The following is a 13,699-nucleotide window of genomic DNA, read 5'->3' on the forward strand; positions in this document are numbered from 1 at the left end:
TGTTTTTGGCTCTGACAGCAAATATTGGAGCCCAGAGATGAAAAAAGCACTGGGGGTGAATCAAATTTCAGGCGGTTTTCCACAACAGCTGTCACCAAGCGGCGCAAAAGGCTCATCTTTGCCAATTCCCGCGGTTGGATTTCACGAAGCCGCACCGAGTTTGAAAAAAATATTTAACAGCAAAATCAACATCTACGTCACACCAGACCAATATTTCACAACGAAATTAAGAGAGATTTTTCAAAAAACAAAACTGAAGCATACATCAGGAAAAGAGTCAAAAAGGTGGCTTGCTAGCCAAAATATGGGCTATTGGCCACAGCAACTTAACTTTGCGGTATGGTGCGCGACAACAGGCTGCGGTATAAGTCGAGATATTTTCGATGAAGAGCACTCAGCTCTTAGCTTGCCACCGATTGTGCGTAATTTTTATCTTTTTCACGTTTATTTCACGATAAGGCGAATATTGTTTCAGATGGGGGGAATTCAGAGCGTAAGCGCCTTGCCAGGCGACCCCACTTTTAGCCAGTTCGACAACAAGTACGACGTGGCTTCTTACAAAAGAATATGCGCTGAGTTCGGTGTCGACCCGTCAAGCGATTTCCGTTTCACAACAGGCGCAAACCACGGACTTGGTAACGTTTATATCTGGATTACTAACATTGGACCAAACAAAACTGGAGCAAAATACCCCGATTACGATAAATTTTCGGACGAAGGGGGAGCTGCAAGCAAAGGTAACTTGATTCAATACATCGAGCCAGACGACGCTGCATATGCACAGGCAGACTGGTTTTGTCCTAACGGCACTGAAGGGCTTACTCAGGCAGGTTTGTCGAGAGTAAACCAGTCGATAGAGGCTTTTGTCTACTGTATTCTCGGTTCGCAGGTCAACGTTCGAAGTAGCATACTTGGAACAGGCGGCCGTGCAAAGGAAGCGCAAAGTGAGTTCCTCGTGTTGGTTGAAGACGCTATAAGGCAACCTGATCTGGCAAAGTCGGTCCAAAGATACCAATTAGCCATCGACGAAGCTAAGGTTCGGCTTAACCTTGCAGTCTGCCCAGGTGCCTGGCTGATGCCCGCTCGTATGGTGATAAACACAGAAAGCGTTGTTGGTTACAATAACCAGCTTAAGCAGGCTGTTGTTGGGATGAAATTAGGAGTGAATGATGAGGTTAATAAAGCTACAAAAAAAGCAGCTCTTAAACTGATGGCGGGAGGAAAATCAAAAATCAACCCACCAAACAGCCACCCTTCAAATCCTATACACAAGAGCGCCACAGCAAAAAAAAATCAGGCACCCGCCGCAAGCGCTGCTGAAACACCAGCTAGCAACGCGCAAAGCGCTAAAGCTACGAAGGCCGTAGCCAATGATTCACACGAAATAAACAAAGCAACTGTCGCTGTTGGCGCGGTTGGAGCAGCAGCTTTGCTCTACACCCTTATGCGTTAACGTCTCTTTTTGATGTATTTTTCAACAAGAAAAGCAACCACAGCAAGGATAAGCAGCCAGGTGTGCTCTGCAAGAAATCCAATTACTTGACCAGCGGTTTTGAAAAGAAATTTCGCAATCGAGCCAATGAGACCAGGCAGAGCTGATGCTACCTTTGAGCCAATATCACTTAGGCCTTTTCCCAACGCTTTGCCGGTGGCCTTCAACGCGTTTGTAATGGCTCCAATAACAGAACCAATCGTGACACCAGCAGCCAGAAGTATTGCTGTTAATGTCACGCCATGTTTTTTGAAGATCTCTTTGATCCTCTCACGAAGTGGAAGCGCTCTTTCTCTTTCGGCAATCTGCGTTTGCAAGCGTCCAAGTTCCTCGGTTCTTTCCGCAACTCTTTCTTCCGCGGCTTGTTTGTCAGTGGGGGAGGCATTCTCATCCTCAATAATTTTTTTGTCTTCCTCGTTTTGGCGCTTGAGCTCATCTTCTTGCTCTTTAAGATCATCCAAAGCTCTTGTGTCGTTGAGCCTTTCTTGAAAAGTGTTTCTTTCGCTCTCTTTGGCAGCGAGGCTTGCCCTTAGTTGGTCGACTCGTGTTTGTTCTTTTGCCTTCTGCTTAGCTTGTTTTTCAAGAGCAGCAACTTCTTTTTTTGCGTTTTCAAAATCCTTTTCAAGATTTTTTTTTAGTTGATTAAGTTTGCGCAATTCTGATTCATTTTCAACATTTGACCCAAGTTGATCCATCTTGGCATTTGTTCGCTCGATTCTTATTCTGAGATCTTCTACTTCTTGGGTGGCTTTTTCTTTCTGCATGGCAATTGTTTCTGCCTGTTGTAGTTGACTTTCAGCTTCTCTTAATCTTTGACGTTCATCTCTTATGCTCTCATTGTCTTTAGCAATAAGATCTTCAGCTGACGGCCCAAGTTCATCTTTGAAGCTGTCTAAAAAGTTTTTCATGAAGCCTGACTCATTATCTTTTAGAATCTTGTACTCGCCTTTTTTAGTTCCTATAGCAACAATTTTCCCCTCATTTTTCCCAGTGCCTCTTCTAATTCTAATTTTTTCAAAATTTGCTTTGGGGAATTTGCCTTTTATCGTGTCTACAGCTTTTTTAAGTTTTTGCCGCAAAAAACTTTCTTTTTGAAGATCACTTATCGAAGGGGTTCTTTCAAGAAAAGGTGTTTCGTCGTAGGATGTATCTGGCAGCCCGCTCTGTTCGTGCTGCATCGTTTGCATTTCATGTTGTTCACCCCCATGGTAGGGTGTGGATGCCTCCCCGGGCTGAAATGGTCGGGTTGTGTCGACCTCTTGTCCCTCTTCATCATCGTTATCACTGTTGTGGTCAAGATCTTTGTCCAAATCAGGGTCCTCGAATCCAAAATCATCACCACCTGTTGCCATCGCTTAATTTATATATATATATTTTCAAATTAAACTTTTCAATTTAACAATAAAACCAATCGAGAGATGGCTGCTGTTCAAGAAAACCTTCGACCGGGACGCACAGAGAAAATACTCGGCGCACTGAAAGCCGAGCGCGCGGTAAAACGAATCACTTTTGACCGCACAGAAGCCAATCCAGAGGAAACGTTGTATGTTTCAGTGCCCAAGCTGAACGAAAACGAGGTCATTGTGCCTGGCTCGCTGGCGCTGCGCTTCAACATCGACTTGAGCGGAGGCCATGCCAACAACTTTCTGGTTGACAACGTCAGCCGAGCTCTGGTCGACAAGTTTGTTGTAAAGTACGAAGGCACCGTCGTGCAGGACACGGTTGGCTATGACATCTACAAAATATTTGAGGATTTTTTCCTTTCGCAGGAGGAGCGCGACGACAGGGTGCCAGAGGGCATTCAGAGCGAGGACCTTAACAAAATTCGCTCAAATGCTGGCGATAAGAAAACTTCAGGTGTGGACGCAGAAAAAAAGCTGAATGAGATATATGGAAATAAATACCGCATCCGCCTGGATCACCAGATTTTAACTGACCATGGGGCATTTTATCCTCAGGCACTATACAACGATCTTGTGTTCGAACTGAAGCTCGCGGCAGCCGAACATGTGGTCAGAGGCTCAGATACAACAAAACTAAAATACAAGTTGACAAACATCCAGCTGGAGTACGAGATGATAAGAAGCAAGGAAATTGCAGATGAAGCGTTCAGCGCTTATTCGGGCGGCAAAGAGTTCGCTTACGACCACATCCAGCGTGATAAAGTGACGACTTTTGCAAAAGGCTCCGACACTCGTCTGAATCTAAGGGTCAACCCGCAGAGGAGGTCCATGAAAGGTATCTTGCTCCTATTTATTGAGCAATATAACAAAGGTGCAAGGAGCTCGGAAAAGTACATTAACCCGGACCTTACAAAAGTAAGCATCACTGTCAACGGCTCGCCAAACATGCTGTACAACAACGGCATCGAAGGAATGGACATTTGGGGAGAAGTTAAAAGATTCTACATGAAAGAAAAAAATAAAACGCAGCACATGACTATGCAAAAGTTTTACACAGAAGACAAGTTTGGCCTTCTTATTGATCTGCGTTCCATGGCTGACCACTCGATGCACGGAAGCGGCACGCGCCTTGTGAACACAAAGGACGGTGTCCAGCTTGAGCTAGAGAGGAAAGCAAGCGGCTCAGGTAATTTGAACTGCCACATTTACGTAATCAGCGACGCCCAAATGAATATAATTGGCAGGCAGTTAGAATCTGTGCTTTTATAATGTGTGCGTAAATCGCACACACTTCCCCGCAAGGGGAAATTTTTTCTTTGAAAAAGTGTACCTTAGGTACATATACGAACGAAGATGGATCCTGCCAATATACCCTTCAACGCCCTCATTGTGGGACCAACGAACTCAGGAAAAACAAGATACGTGGTCAATCAGCTTTGTGGCCCTTTCCGAGGCAAGTTTGACTACATCGTGCTCATCTGCCCGACGTTCGCGCACAACAAGACTTATTATCGCTTTGCTGAGGAAGATCTTCGATTTTTTGTTTTAATTTGTGAGCAGCACGAGGTGGAATCTTGGTTAAGGCTTTCAAGATTTCTTTTTGAGGGTACGAACACGCTTATCATCCTCGACGACTGTGCTGCTTCAAAAGATGTAAAAGGAAGAACAGGGGAGTTGGTGAATCTTGCTTTCTCTGCTCGCCACGCAGGCTTGAGCATATGGGTGTTAACTCAAAAATTGACAAGCATAACATCCTCATTCCGCGAAAATGTTGCGGCAATCGTTTTCTTTTACACCCCCTCTGCCAAGACCACGAAGGCAATCTTTGAGGATTACGCTGGCGAACTTGCCCATGAGGATTACAAAGAAATCATTTTAAAGCTAAAAAAAAATAAGTTTTCGCATCTTGTCATTTCTCATCGCCACCCTTACGGCACAAAATTTTCTTATTGAACATATTTTTTAGAGTAATAAATGGCTGACCCGTTCGCAACTTCTCCTCCCGAGAGCGTCAAGGGCGCTGCAAGTGAACAAGAATTAGCTTCCGTAATGGAACTGCTAGGAGCTGAACCAGAAAGTACAGAAAGCGCTATGGCACTCATTCAAGGCCCTGACATTCCTGCTTTGCGTGAACAGCTTGCAATCCTTGTTTCAACAGGAAAAGCCAAAGAAGCAATCGGTGTGCAACTGACACACGAGCAGGTGAAGCGCTTGACAGATAAAGAAGTTGAAAAGTACTTAAAGAGATATGAGGCATACGTTGGATCCAAAACAACCGACAGCTTGATTGACAGCTTTATTTTTCTTGTTACTAAAGTCGTTGGTATGGCCGTAAATATCAAGGACGTCAATGATTATCAGAAGGAACTCAAAAACGACTACATCATCAGCAAAGAGCTGTCCACTTTGGCAGGCGGTCTGGCTTTGAAATGCGGCCGCTTTCTTGCCGTTGCAAATGCTGCGCTCATCACAACAAAGCACATTGATTTAAACGAAGCTACAAAGTCGCACACTTCGCTGTGCGAAACCAAAGGTGCTTCCAAAGATGCGGACACAAACACTACTGAAGATTTTTCTGAGCAATGCTAAGAAAATGCTAAGTAATTACTGAACAATGCTTAGCAATTGCTTAGCAAAAAATCTTGCTGAGCAATTTTCTATTTAAATATTATTTTTTTTTATTATAAATGGCCGAGCTCGAACCAACTCCGATCGCTCAAGAAGAACAGAAACAAGTTACTTCAACAACTCCAGCAACAAAGCCTGCCAAAAATCCAAAGCGAGTTGCTGCTGGCAAGCTTGCAGCTGAAAAAACAAAACAGGCTCGTGAAGCACAGAAAAAAGCTGCTGTCGAGGCTGCTGCAATAATTGCAAAAGAAAAGGAAAAGAAATCTGCTGCTGCAAAGCGAAATGTAACACCACCGGCCGTAACGGAACCAGCTCCGCCCGAGGCTCAGCCGCAATCAAGCGGTCTCACCACAAATCAATGGATATCTTTGCTTGGTATCGGCGTTGCAATCGTTACAACTTATGTGAAACGCGAAGACATAAAAGCCTTTATAAACGAAAAAAGAAGTCCAACATTTAAAGCTCCGCCAACTCTTATAACTGATGACACACCAGGGGTCCCAGAGGAACCCCGCGCTTTGCGCGTTACAGCAGAAAGTATTGGAAGGGTTGCAACGCGTTCTTCAGACACGCCTTCGACAATCCAAAATGCCATTAGACCTCGCAAACAAAGAGGAATCCGTCCGATGGATTAAAAAATTTCTTTTGAACATTTCTTTTTCATTTATTATACCGACAATGTCCCTTGGTTTTATTCTTGACAGCCTTGTTAAAGGTGCAGCTATGGCTGGTATTGCATTACTTTGGTTTGAATTTTCCAAAACTTGCGTTAAAACCGCTATTCGGGTGCAAAAGGATGAGGATACAATTTTTAAAAGAGGTATAAAAAAAACAAAAGAAGTTGAATCTGGTGAAGAAGTTGCAAACTTTGCTTCGCAAAACGGTGAAGAATAAACAAAAAAATTTTTCAATTGAATATTTTTTATTATTTTATACTGAACCGCCATGTCTGACAACAAACTCGTAAAAACACTCATGGATGCCGCGACTCTCACTGGCCTTGCCGCCGGAATCGGCTGGGCTGCCAAAAAAGTTGTAAAAGAAAACTTCACATCCGACCCAAGCAGCAGTTTTATGAACTATGTAAAGTTCACAGCCGTCATGGCTGGCAGCGTTGCACTTAAACAGTATCTCGAGGACCAGAAAATTCTCCCAACCAATTAAAAAAAAATTAGAATAGTATAATAACAAAATGGCAAGCGTCGCGATTATGGCTGGCGGAGCTATCTTGAACGCTGCTGCTTTCATTGGCGGCAACTATCTTGCTCGAGCTTTGGGTGGCGGAGATGACGCCGCTTTGAAAGAAAAAGAAAGACACGACAAAGCTCTCGAGGCTTACCAGGCAGCTTACGCGAAGTACTCTCGCGACCGCACGAAGCTTCTCGACTGGATCGAAACCAACAATGAGATCAAACAGCAAGCGAAACAAAACTTTACGAACACAGACTACGCTTTCAAACTCTACAACCAGGCACATCCTGACAAACAAATGATTCCTCCGAAAGAACCCAAGTTCTCTGATTTCTATCAGCCAAGTGAGCAGCAGAAACAAGGTGAACTTATGTTCGTTGGCGCTGGCGCGCTTGCACTTGGGTACGCTGCCTTTCGGTTTCTTTAAACTTTTCTTTTTTTCTTGTATACACATGGATGCAAAGATTTTTGCGGAGCAAAACTTTTCGAAGAAAATCTCGAAAGTCTACTATAGCCCCCAGGGCTACTGGAAGGGAATTGCAGCGATAAAAAAATTAGCCGAGGCGGCCAAGGTTTCCGAAGATGCCGCAAAAAAGTGGCTCGTTAAGCAGGCCCTTTGGCAGATCTACCTTCCGGCACCACGATACGTTCCTCGCCCAAAATTCGATGTTTCTTCTCCAAACGCGGTCCACCAGGCGGACCTTCTTTTTCTGCCACACGACAAACTGCCGCGAGGGCGAAAAGTTTACAAATACGCTCTGACTGTTGTTGACGTTGCCAGCCGATTCAAAGAGGCCGAGCCTTTGACCTCCAAAGATTCAACTGAGGTTGCAAAAGGTTTTCAGACAATTTACAGGCGAAGTGCACTAAAATGGCCACAGATGCTGCAAGTTGACCCTGGTCGCGAATTCATGGGAGCTGTTACCAAAGAAATGGAAAATCACAAAACCTATATTAGACGCGGGCGTGTTAACATTCACAGAGATCAAGCTATTGTTGAACGTTTTAATCAAACACTGGCAGGGCGCCTGTTTGGTTATCAGTACGGTGTCGAGATGAACCTGCCATCTGGCCAGCGGTCGACAGCGTGGGTAAAAAGGCTACCCGAAGTTGTTGCCGCTCTGAACAACGAAGTAACCAGTCTTACTGGTAAGAAACCTGCTGCTGCAATCAAAGAAAAGGCTGTTTCGTCAAAACCGTCCTCAAAATATACAAGACCTGTTGGCAAGAAAGAAAAAAAACTCCCCTCTCTCGTTAATGTGCGCTTTCTCTACCAACCTGGCGAGCTGGAAGGCGGCGTAAAAAGGGCTACAGATCCGATTTGGTCATTAAAAGTCTACAGCATTGAAAGGTCTGTTACTAAACCTAATCAGCCAGTTCTTTATTACTTGCACGATGGTCCAAAGCGCGGCTTCGTGCGTGAAGAATTGCTTGTTATTCCTCCAAATACACAGTTACCACCAAGCCCTTAGTGCTTGAGCCCCTTGGGCACTCCTGAGTGGCTTTTTATTTATTAAAGCACTCTAGAGAGACCTTTGCTTGGCGGCTAGTTAGTTTTTTCACTCCCTTTTATGGGGCGGTGGGCTCTTTTTTTTTTGCCCCTTCTCTGCAAGAGCTTCGCTCTCGTGCTCCGCACCCATCCGATAGTGCCCATATGCCAAAGTGTTTATCCCATCTTCATTTATCCATCTCTTTGTGTCAAATGGCGACAGCGATTTTTTGTTTACCACTATTGAATGCATCTCGTGGGCATAGCTTCTTAGCATGTGCATTTCGTGAAAGCTTTCCTTGTTTTGAAAAAGTGCATCTTTGAAGTCTTTATGATTTATCTCATTTTTCGTCACGCACTCTTTCACCCCCTTTGCCTTTTTTATATTTTTTTCGTCCACTTTCAGCGTGTTACAACATTTTGACTCACTTGCTTTCGGATGTTTCTCTTTTATTTTTTTGACCAATTCTTCGTCGTTTGCCATTATTACCTGCATTTTTTCCCCTTCGCAAGTGCACTCTTTTATTTTTGCCTCAGGAAAGTTTTTCTTTATTTTTTCGATTTCATTTTCGCTTTCACCTTCTGTCATTATTGAATACATTTTCGGCCTCAAACAAACACACTCTGAAATCAGTTTTCCTGCGCATTCGTCTTTCATTTTCCCCAACACCTTTTTGTTTTCTTTCGAATAAAGTGAATGCTCTTCGGGGTAGTCGCTTGTGTCGTACTCGCCGATGTTTTTTGCCATGTCCGCGTAAACGTCTTCTGTTTCTATCACAAGCAAAAGGCTGTCTGTGTCTGTATACAAAAGCTCGCAACGCTCCCCGTACTCCTTTTTCAGATGGTTGTAAAAGAAGTCATACATGCATAGCTTGCTTACGTCAAGGATAGTCATGCCTGTGTAGACCCGTTTATTGAGAAACAGCTTACTTTTTCGCATGTCTATTCCGACAAGATCGTTTGAAAACATCACGTGCCTTGAATACAATGGACTTGCGACCAATTTTCTTATTTTATTTGTCTCGTCGCTTCTTACTATTCTTATGTCTACACGGTTTCTCAGGTTTTCCATTGTTTTTCCAAAAACCGAGTTGTTCATTAGCTTGTAAAAGGTCTTTTCAAAGTTGTTTTTTGCTTTTTTTCGGAATTCTGTGTTCATCCGGATGTAGGGCTCCATCCAGCATTCCTGTTCAAACTCTAAAACCCTGTGCACTTTTTTGAGTTTCATTCCCTGTTTTAAATAAAACTGCAAGTTTCGGTAATGCACGACGTAATTGGTTTTGTCTTCAAGCGTTAAAACAAGCTTTTCAGTGTTTGGGGGGTTTAATTCAAGATCATTCATTAATTTCTTTTGGTAAGGCGAATACATTTCTTTGTCTATTTTCTTTTTCTCTGGCGCTAATGGGTAACTGTCGTGAGCGTCATGCAGCTCTTTCGGATATTCTAACTCCACCTCCATAATCCATCCAGTTTTTGCATGCTCTTTTTTTGTCATTATTTCTTTTTCTGTTGGCATAACCTTTTTCCATCTAAAACCACTTTTCGGAAGCGGCTTGCTCATTGCCCACCCGTAAAGGTTATTCGCATCGAGATACATTATGTATTTTTTTGGTTGACTCGGATCAAATCCCTTAACATATGGGTTGTTCGCCTTTGCATATCTCTTGCTTACCGACGAAATCCCGGCTCTTATTCCCCTTTCGACGAAGAGGTGCATTTCGTAGTCTGTGAGTAACTCAAGCTCCACACCTGTCTTTTTCAAAAGCGCATCCCAAGAAAGACCTGGCGACGTGTAATAATTTGCGGGATCCAGATTGTACTTCTCAAGGCATAATTTTCGAAAGTTTTCAAAAACGTCCGCTAACAGGGTAACGTCCGTTTTGATATACAAATCGTGGTAGTCTCCAAGATTTTGGCAGCCAAAGGTTTCCCACACTTTTTGCGCGTGTGCATACTCTTTGTCTGTTATGTGCTCGCCTGTAAGTTTACTGTAGAACTTTTCTTTTTTCGGCAAAGTTGTTTCTTTAAATCTTTCCCATGAGTCCATGTATTCATAGGGATAAATCCCCTTTTGTGTTAACAAGCCAAATTTTTCTATAAAAATGGTTTTTGCTTCTTTGTATCCTTCATCTGTTATGTGGATGTTATTGACAATTTGCCATTTTTCTTTAGTTTCGTCCCCACCTTTAAAAAAACTTTCACTCAAGTTGTTATAATTAAATTCCTCCCACACTTCAACGTATTCGCTTGGATATTTTCCGTTGTCTAACAACAGTTCACTTTTTTCAAAGAAAACCTTTTTCGTCATATTTAATGCATCCTTCGGCGTATCTTCTACAAGTTTTTCAAGCTTTCCAAGTAAAAAGTTCAAAGTGTCAATAAACCTTAAACCCCCCAGTGAAAATGTAATGTATTTTTCCATGTTGTTTGCAACACACTTTACCTCTTTCTGTGCCTCTTTTGAAATCTTTGAAATTGACTGCATCAAATGGTGAGCATCGTAGCCACTCAGGTTATGAAATGCAACTGGTATTTGAATATTTTTTGGATTTATTTTCATCATTAAGTTACACACGTTGTGCGCGGCTCCTCGAAAATTGCCTGTTATGTGACAATGATCCCTCACCGCATCCTTGTAGTTCGGCTGGATAAGCGGCTCTTTGCACGCTAGGCAGTTTTTTTGGTTTTCAGCGGCTAATTTGTGTGATTTTTTTTCAAGCTTTTTTAGCTTATAATGGTTCCCGCTATTAAGAGTATTCGCCAATTCTATTCTTTCGTAATAGCATTTTTTGTGTAACTGTCCTAAGTAACCAAACTCCTTTTTATTAGATTTAAGCCAAACCGGCAAAGAGTCTAAAAAGTTTTGTTTCACCAACGATTTTTCGCAGATGTGGCAGTTTTCGGCTTTTTTAAAGTTTGCCCAGTCTTTTTGCGTCATAAGGAGAGGTTTTGGCTTTGACAATTCATATCTTATTTTCTTTTCTTCAATTAAAAGACAGTTCAAAAATACTTCAACGGCGTTTTCTCCTCTGTAAACGAATGGTTTTTCGTGTTCACCATCACTTCTTACACGCGTGTAAGCGAATCCGCATGCCTCGTGCTTTTCTGTTTTGTACGTGTAACTTTTCTGGCGGTTCTCGGGCGTTTCTCGGCGCTCTTTTTTTAACAATGCCTCGCCGTCGGCGTAAATCGTATAAGGCGCTTTCATTTGTTTTTGGTAGTTTTTAAAAGAAAGGGTGTTTTTCTCCTCATCTGGCATTTCGATTCTTGTTGGCTTGCCTTTGACCCCATTGCAATACTTTTTGTGCTTTTCAAGCAAGTCTTCTCTTGTAAAATTTGTCAAACACATCATGCAAAAGTGTTTTTTGTTACTGTGTTTGGTTTGGTCGTGTAACAAAGCGCTAATTCTTTTTATAAAACAGTAGTGCTGTTTCAATCCTGACTCAATCAACATAAGGTTTATACGGGGTATTTTGTTTTCTTTTTCGCTTTGTCTGAGAGGTATCACACACCCGTCTTTCAAGTGCCACCCAAAAACATTTATTGCAAGGTTTCTGTTTTGCGCCTCAAGCCTGTCAATCTGCTTTAGGGGTGTCGGAAAATCGATTCCGTTGTAGTTTATGCCGTCATCAACGGGATATTTACTTGTTCTTTGAGGATCTTTTCCGTTCGCAGGCGGGAATAAAGCAGCTCTCAAAGCCCATTTTAAACACTGGTTGTCACTGTTTTGCACGTTAATAATTGCTTTTTTGTTTGCCAGTTTGGGAGGCAAAGGCAAGTAAGTTCCTCCGCGCAATGGCCGATAACGCGCAACATAGGTGTACGCCCTTGTTATTCTTTTAACAACCCACCCCGAGCCCCTCTCCGACCAAGCCTCGATTTCTCCCTTTGCTTTGTCAATAAATTCGTCAAACTCTTTTTTTATTCGGTCTTTGGTGTTTTTTGTAAAAATACGCGGTTCTCTTTCTCTGAAATAGTGCTCCATGTGTTGCGTAACTCCGTTTCTTTTCATCGAAAATTTTACTTTAAGCCCGAAGCTTGCTTTTATGTCATTCAATTCTTCAATTTCACTTTCCAAAAGATCATAAAACTTTTTTTTGTGTTTTTTTGCAAAAATTAAAAGATCTTTGTTGTTTTTTTCGGTTTCGGGTATGTCCATTTTCCATACTCGGAGCCAATCGTTAAAATCGGTGTTGGCCAGTAAAAAAGACAAATTTCTTTGCGGGTTTCTTTGAAATTCACGGAGGTTTTCCTCCATCATAGCTTGCAAAACTTCTGACGAATATCTTGCAGCAGCCATTTGGTGCATATACAAAGTAAAAAATATTTGTTCAATTGAAAAATAATTCTGGCGCGCCTGTTCTTTGGGGCTTGGCGGGGGCCACTTGTTTTAGGACAGTCCTCAACAAGTGTTAAAAGGGTGCCTTTGCCTAGATACATGTGCATGGGTTGAAAGGCTGTCATCTAACCCCGACACACTTGCAATATGAGGGTTTTGGACGCAAATCCAAAAAAACAGTGAGGGGCGAGAATGGCGAAGCCGGCAGGCGAGCCAGGCGAAGCCCCGAACGCATTTTTTTGGATTTGCGCCAAAACCCTCATATTGCAAGTGTGTTCTTCGAGCTATGCCCATGCGAAGTTTTGGAGTGAGTGGATCAAATTAAAAGCAGGTTTTTGCTTTTTTTTTTTGGCCGAACAGTGGTGTTTATCGAGCGTCGGAAATGATCACCCTTGCATAAATTTAAGTAAGAGTAAACAAAAATTAAAAATATCGATTAAATAAGGTTTAAATGCTTTAGAACAGACAGAAAAAAAAAACATAGACAACCTATGTTGTAAAATGTGCGCTTTACTAGCTATTTATTATATTTTCTTTCGATATGAATTTTTGCTTTAAAGTTTCATACAATTCCTTATAATTACGATGCCTCCATTCTGACAGAGTTGTCAAAGCGTGAACCTGGGTACCCTGTGGTGCACTTTGCAATTATTAACCAACGAAATTGTGCGTAAGATAGCCTGGTTAAAATCAGACGATATCCCTAAAGTACTTCGTCCATATATATGGGTATTGTGAAATGTTAGTGAATGATAATAATATATTTAAGATTTTTCCGGATTTATGTTCAGAAGATGCAAAATGATTAAGTAACAAAGCGTTAACTAAAAATGACAAACGAAGTGCTCTCAATTTAATGTTTTTTTTTTGTTTGTTTGCTTGTTTGTTTGTTTGTTTGTTTGTTTTTTTTTTTTTACATGCCTAGCCACATTCCAAAACCGTTTCTTACAGTAGACCGGTTCATAGCATTTTGCTGTTGGATATAAACAATTACTGAAAATGTCTAGCTCCTTCCCAAACTCAATTTTTTTTACAAAAAGCTCGACATAAAACACCAAATCGCCCTTTGTTCGTCCGGAAAAGTATTCACACACAAGAACTAATCATGCACATTGTTTGTATATAATGACTTTATAAATAATTTACTACTACTCCGA

The 13,699-nt window shown here is 42.1% G+C and overlaps 1 protein-coding gene across 1 annotated transcript; it reads right to left on the reverse strand.

The window, feature by feature from the left end:
- Positions 1–1,140: 1,140 nt before the first annotated feature.
- Positions 1,141–2,861, reverse strand: LOC144665268 (uncharacterized). The gene has a single exon (XM_078526485.1). The coding sequence runs from the start codon at positions 2,842–2,844 to the stop codon at positions 1,450–1,452; it is 1,395 nt and encodes a 464-aa protein (XP_078382611.1). The 5' UTR covers positions 2,845–2,861; the 3' UTR covers positions 1,141–1,449.
- Between the last annotated feature and the right edge of the window lie 10,838 nt (positions 2,862–13,699).

Source organism: Oculina patagonica, chromosome 9 (genome assembly GCF_052425735.1).
Source record: "Oculina patagonica isolate OP01 chromosome 9, crgOcupat, whole genome shotgun sequence".
Taxonomy (NCBI): domain Eukaryota; kingdom Metazoa; phylum Cnidaria; class Anthozoa; order Scleractinia; family Oculinidae; genus Oculina; species Oculina patagonica.

Coding starts and splice junctions, on each gene's coding strand:
- LOC144665268 (XM_078526485.1), bottom strand. CDS start 2,844: ATGGCAACAGGTGGTGATGATTTTGGATTCGAGGACCCTGATTTGGAC.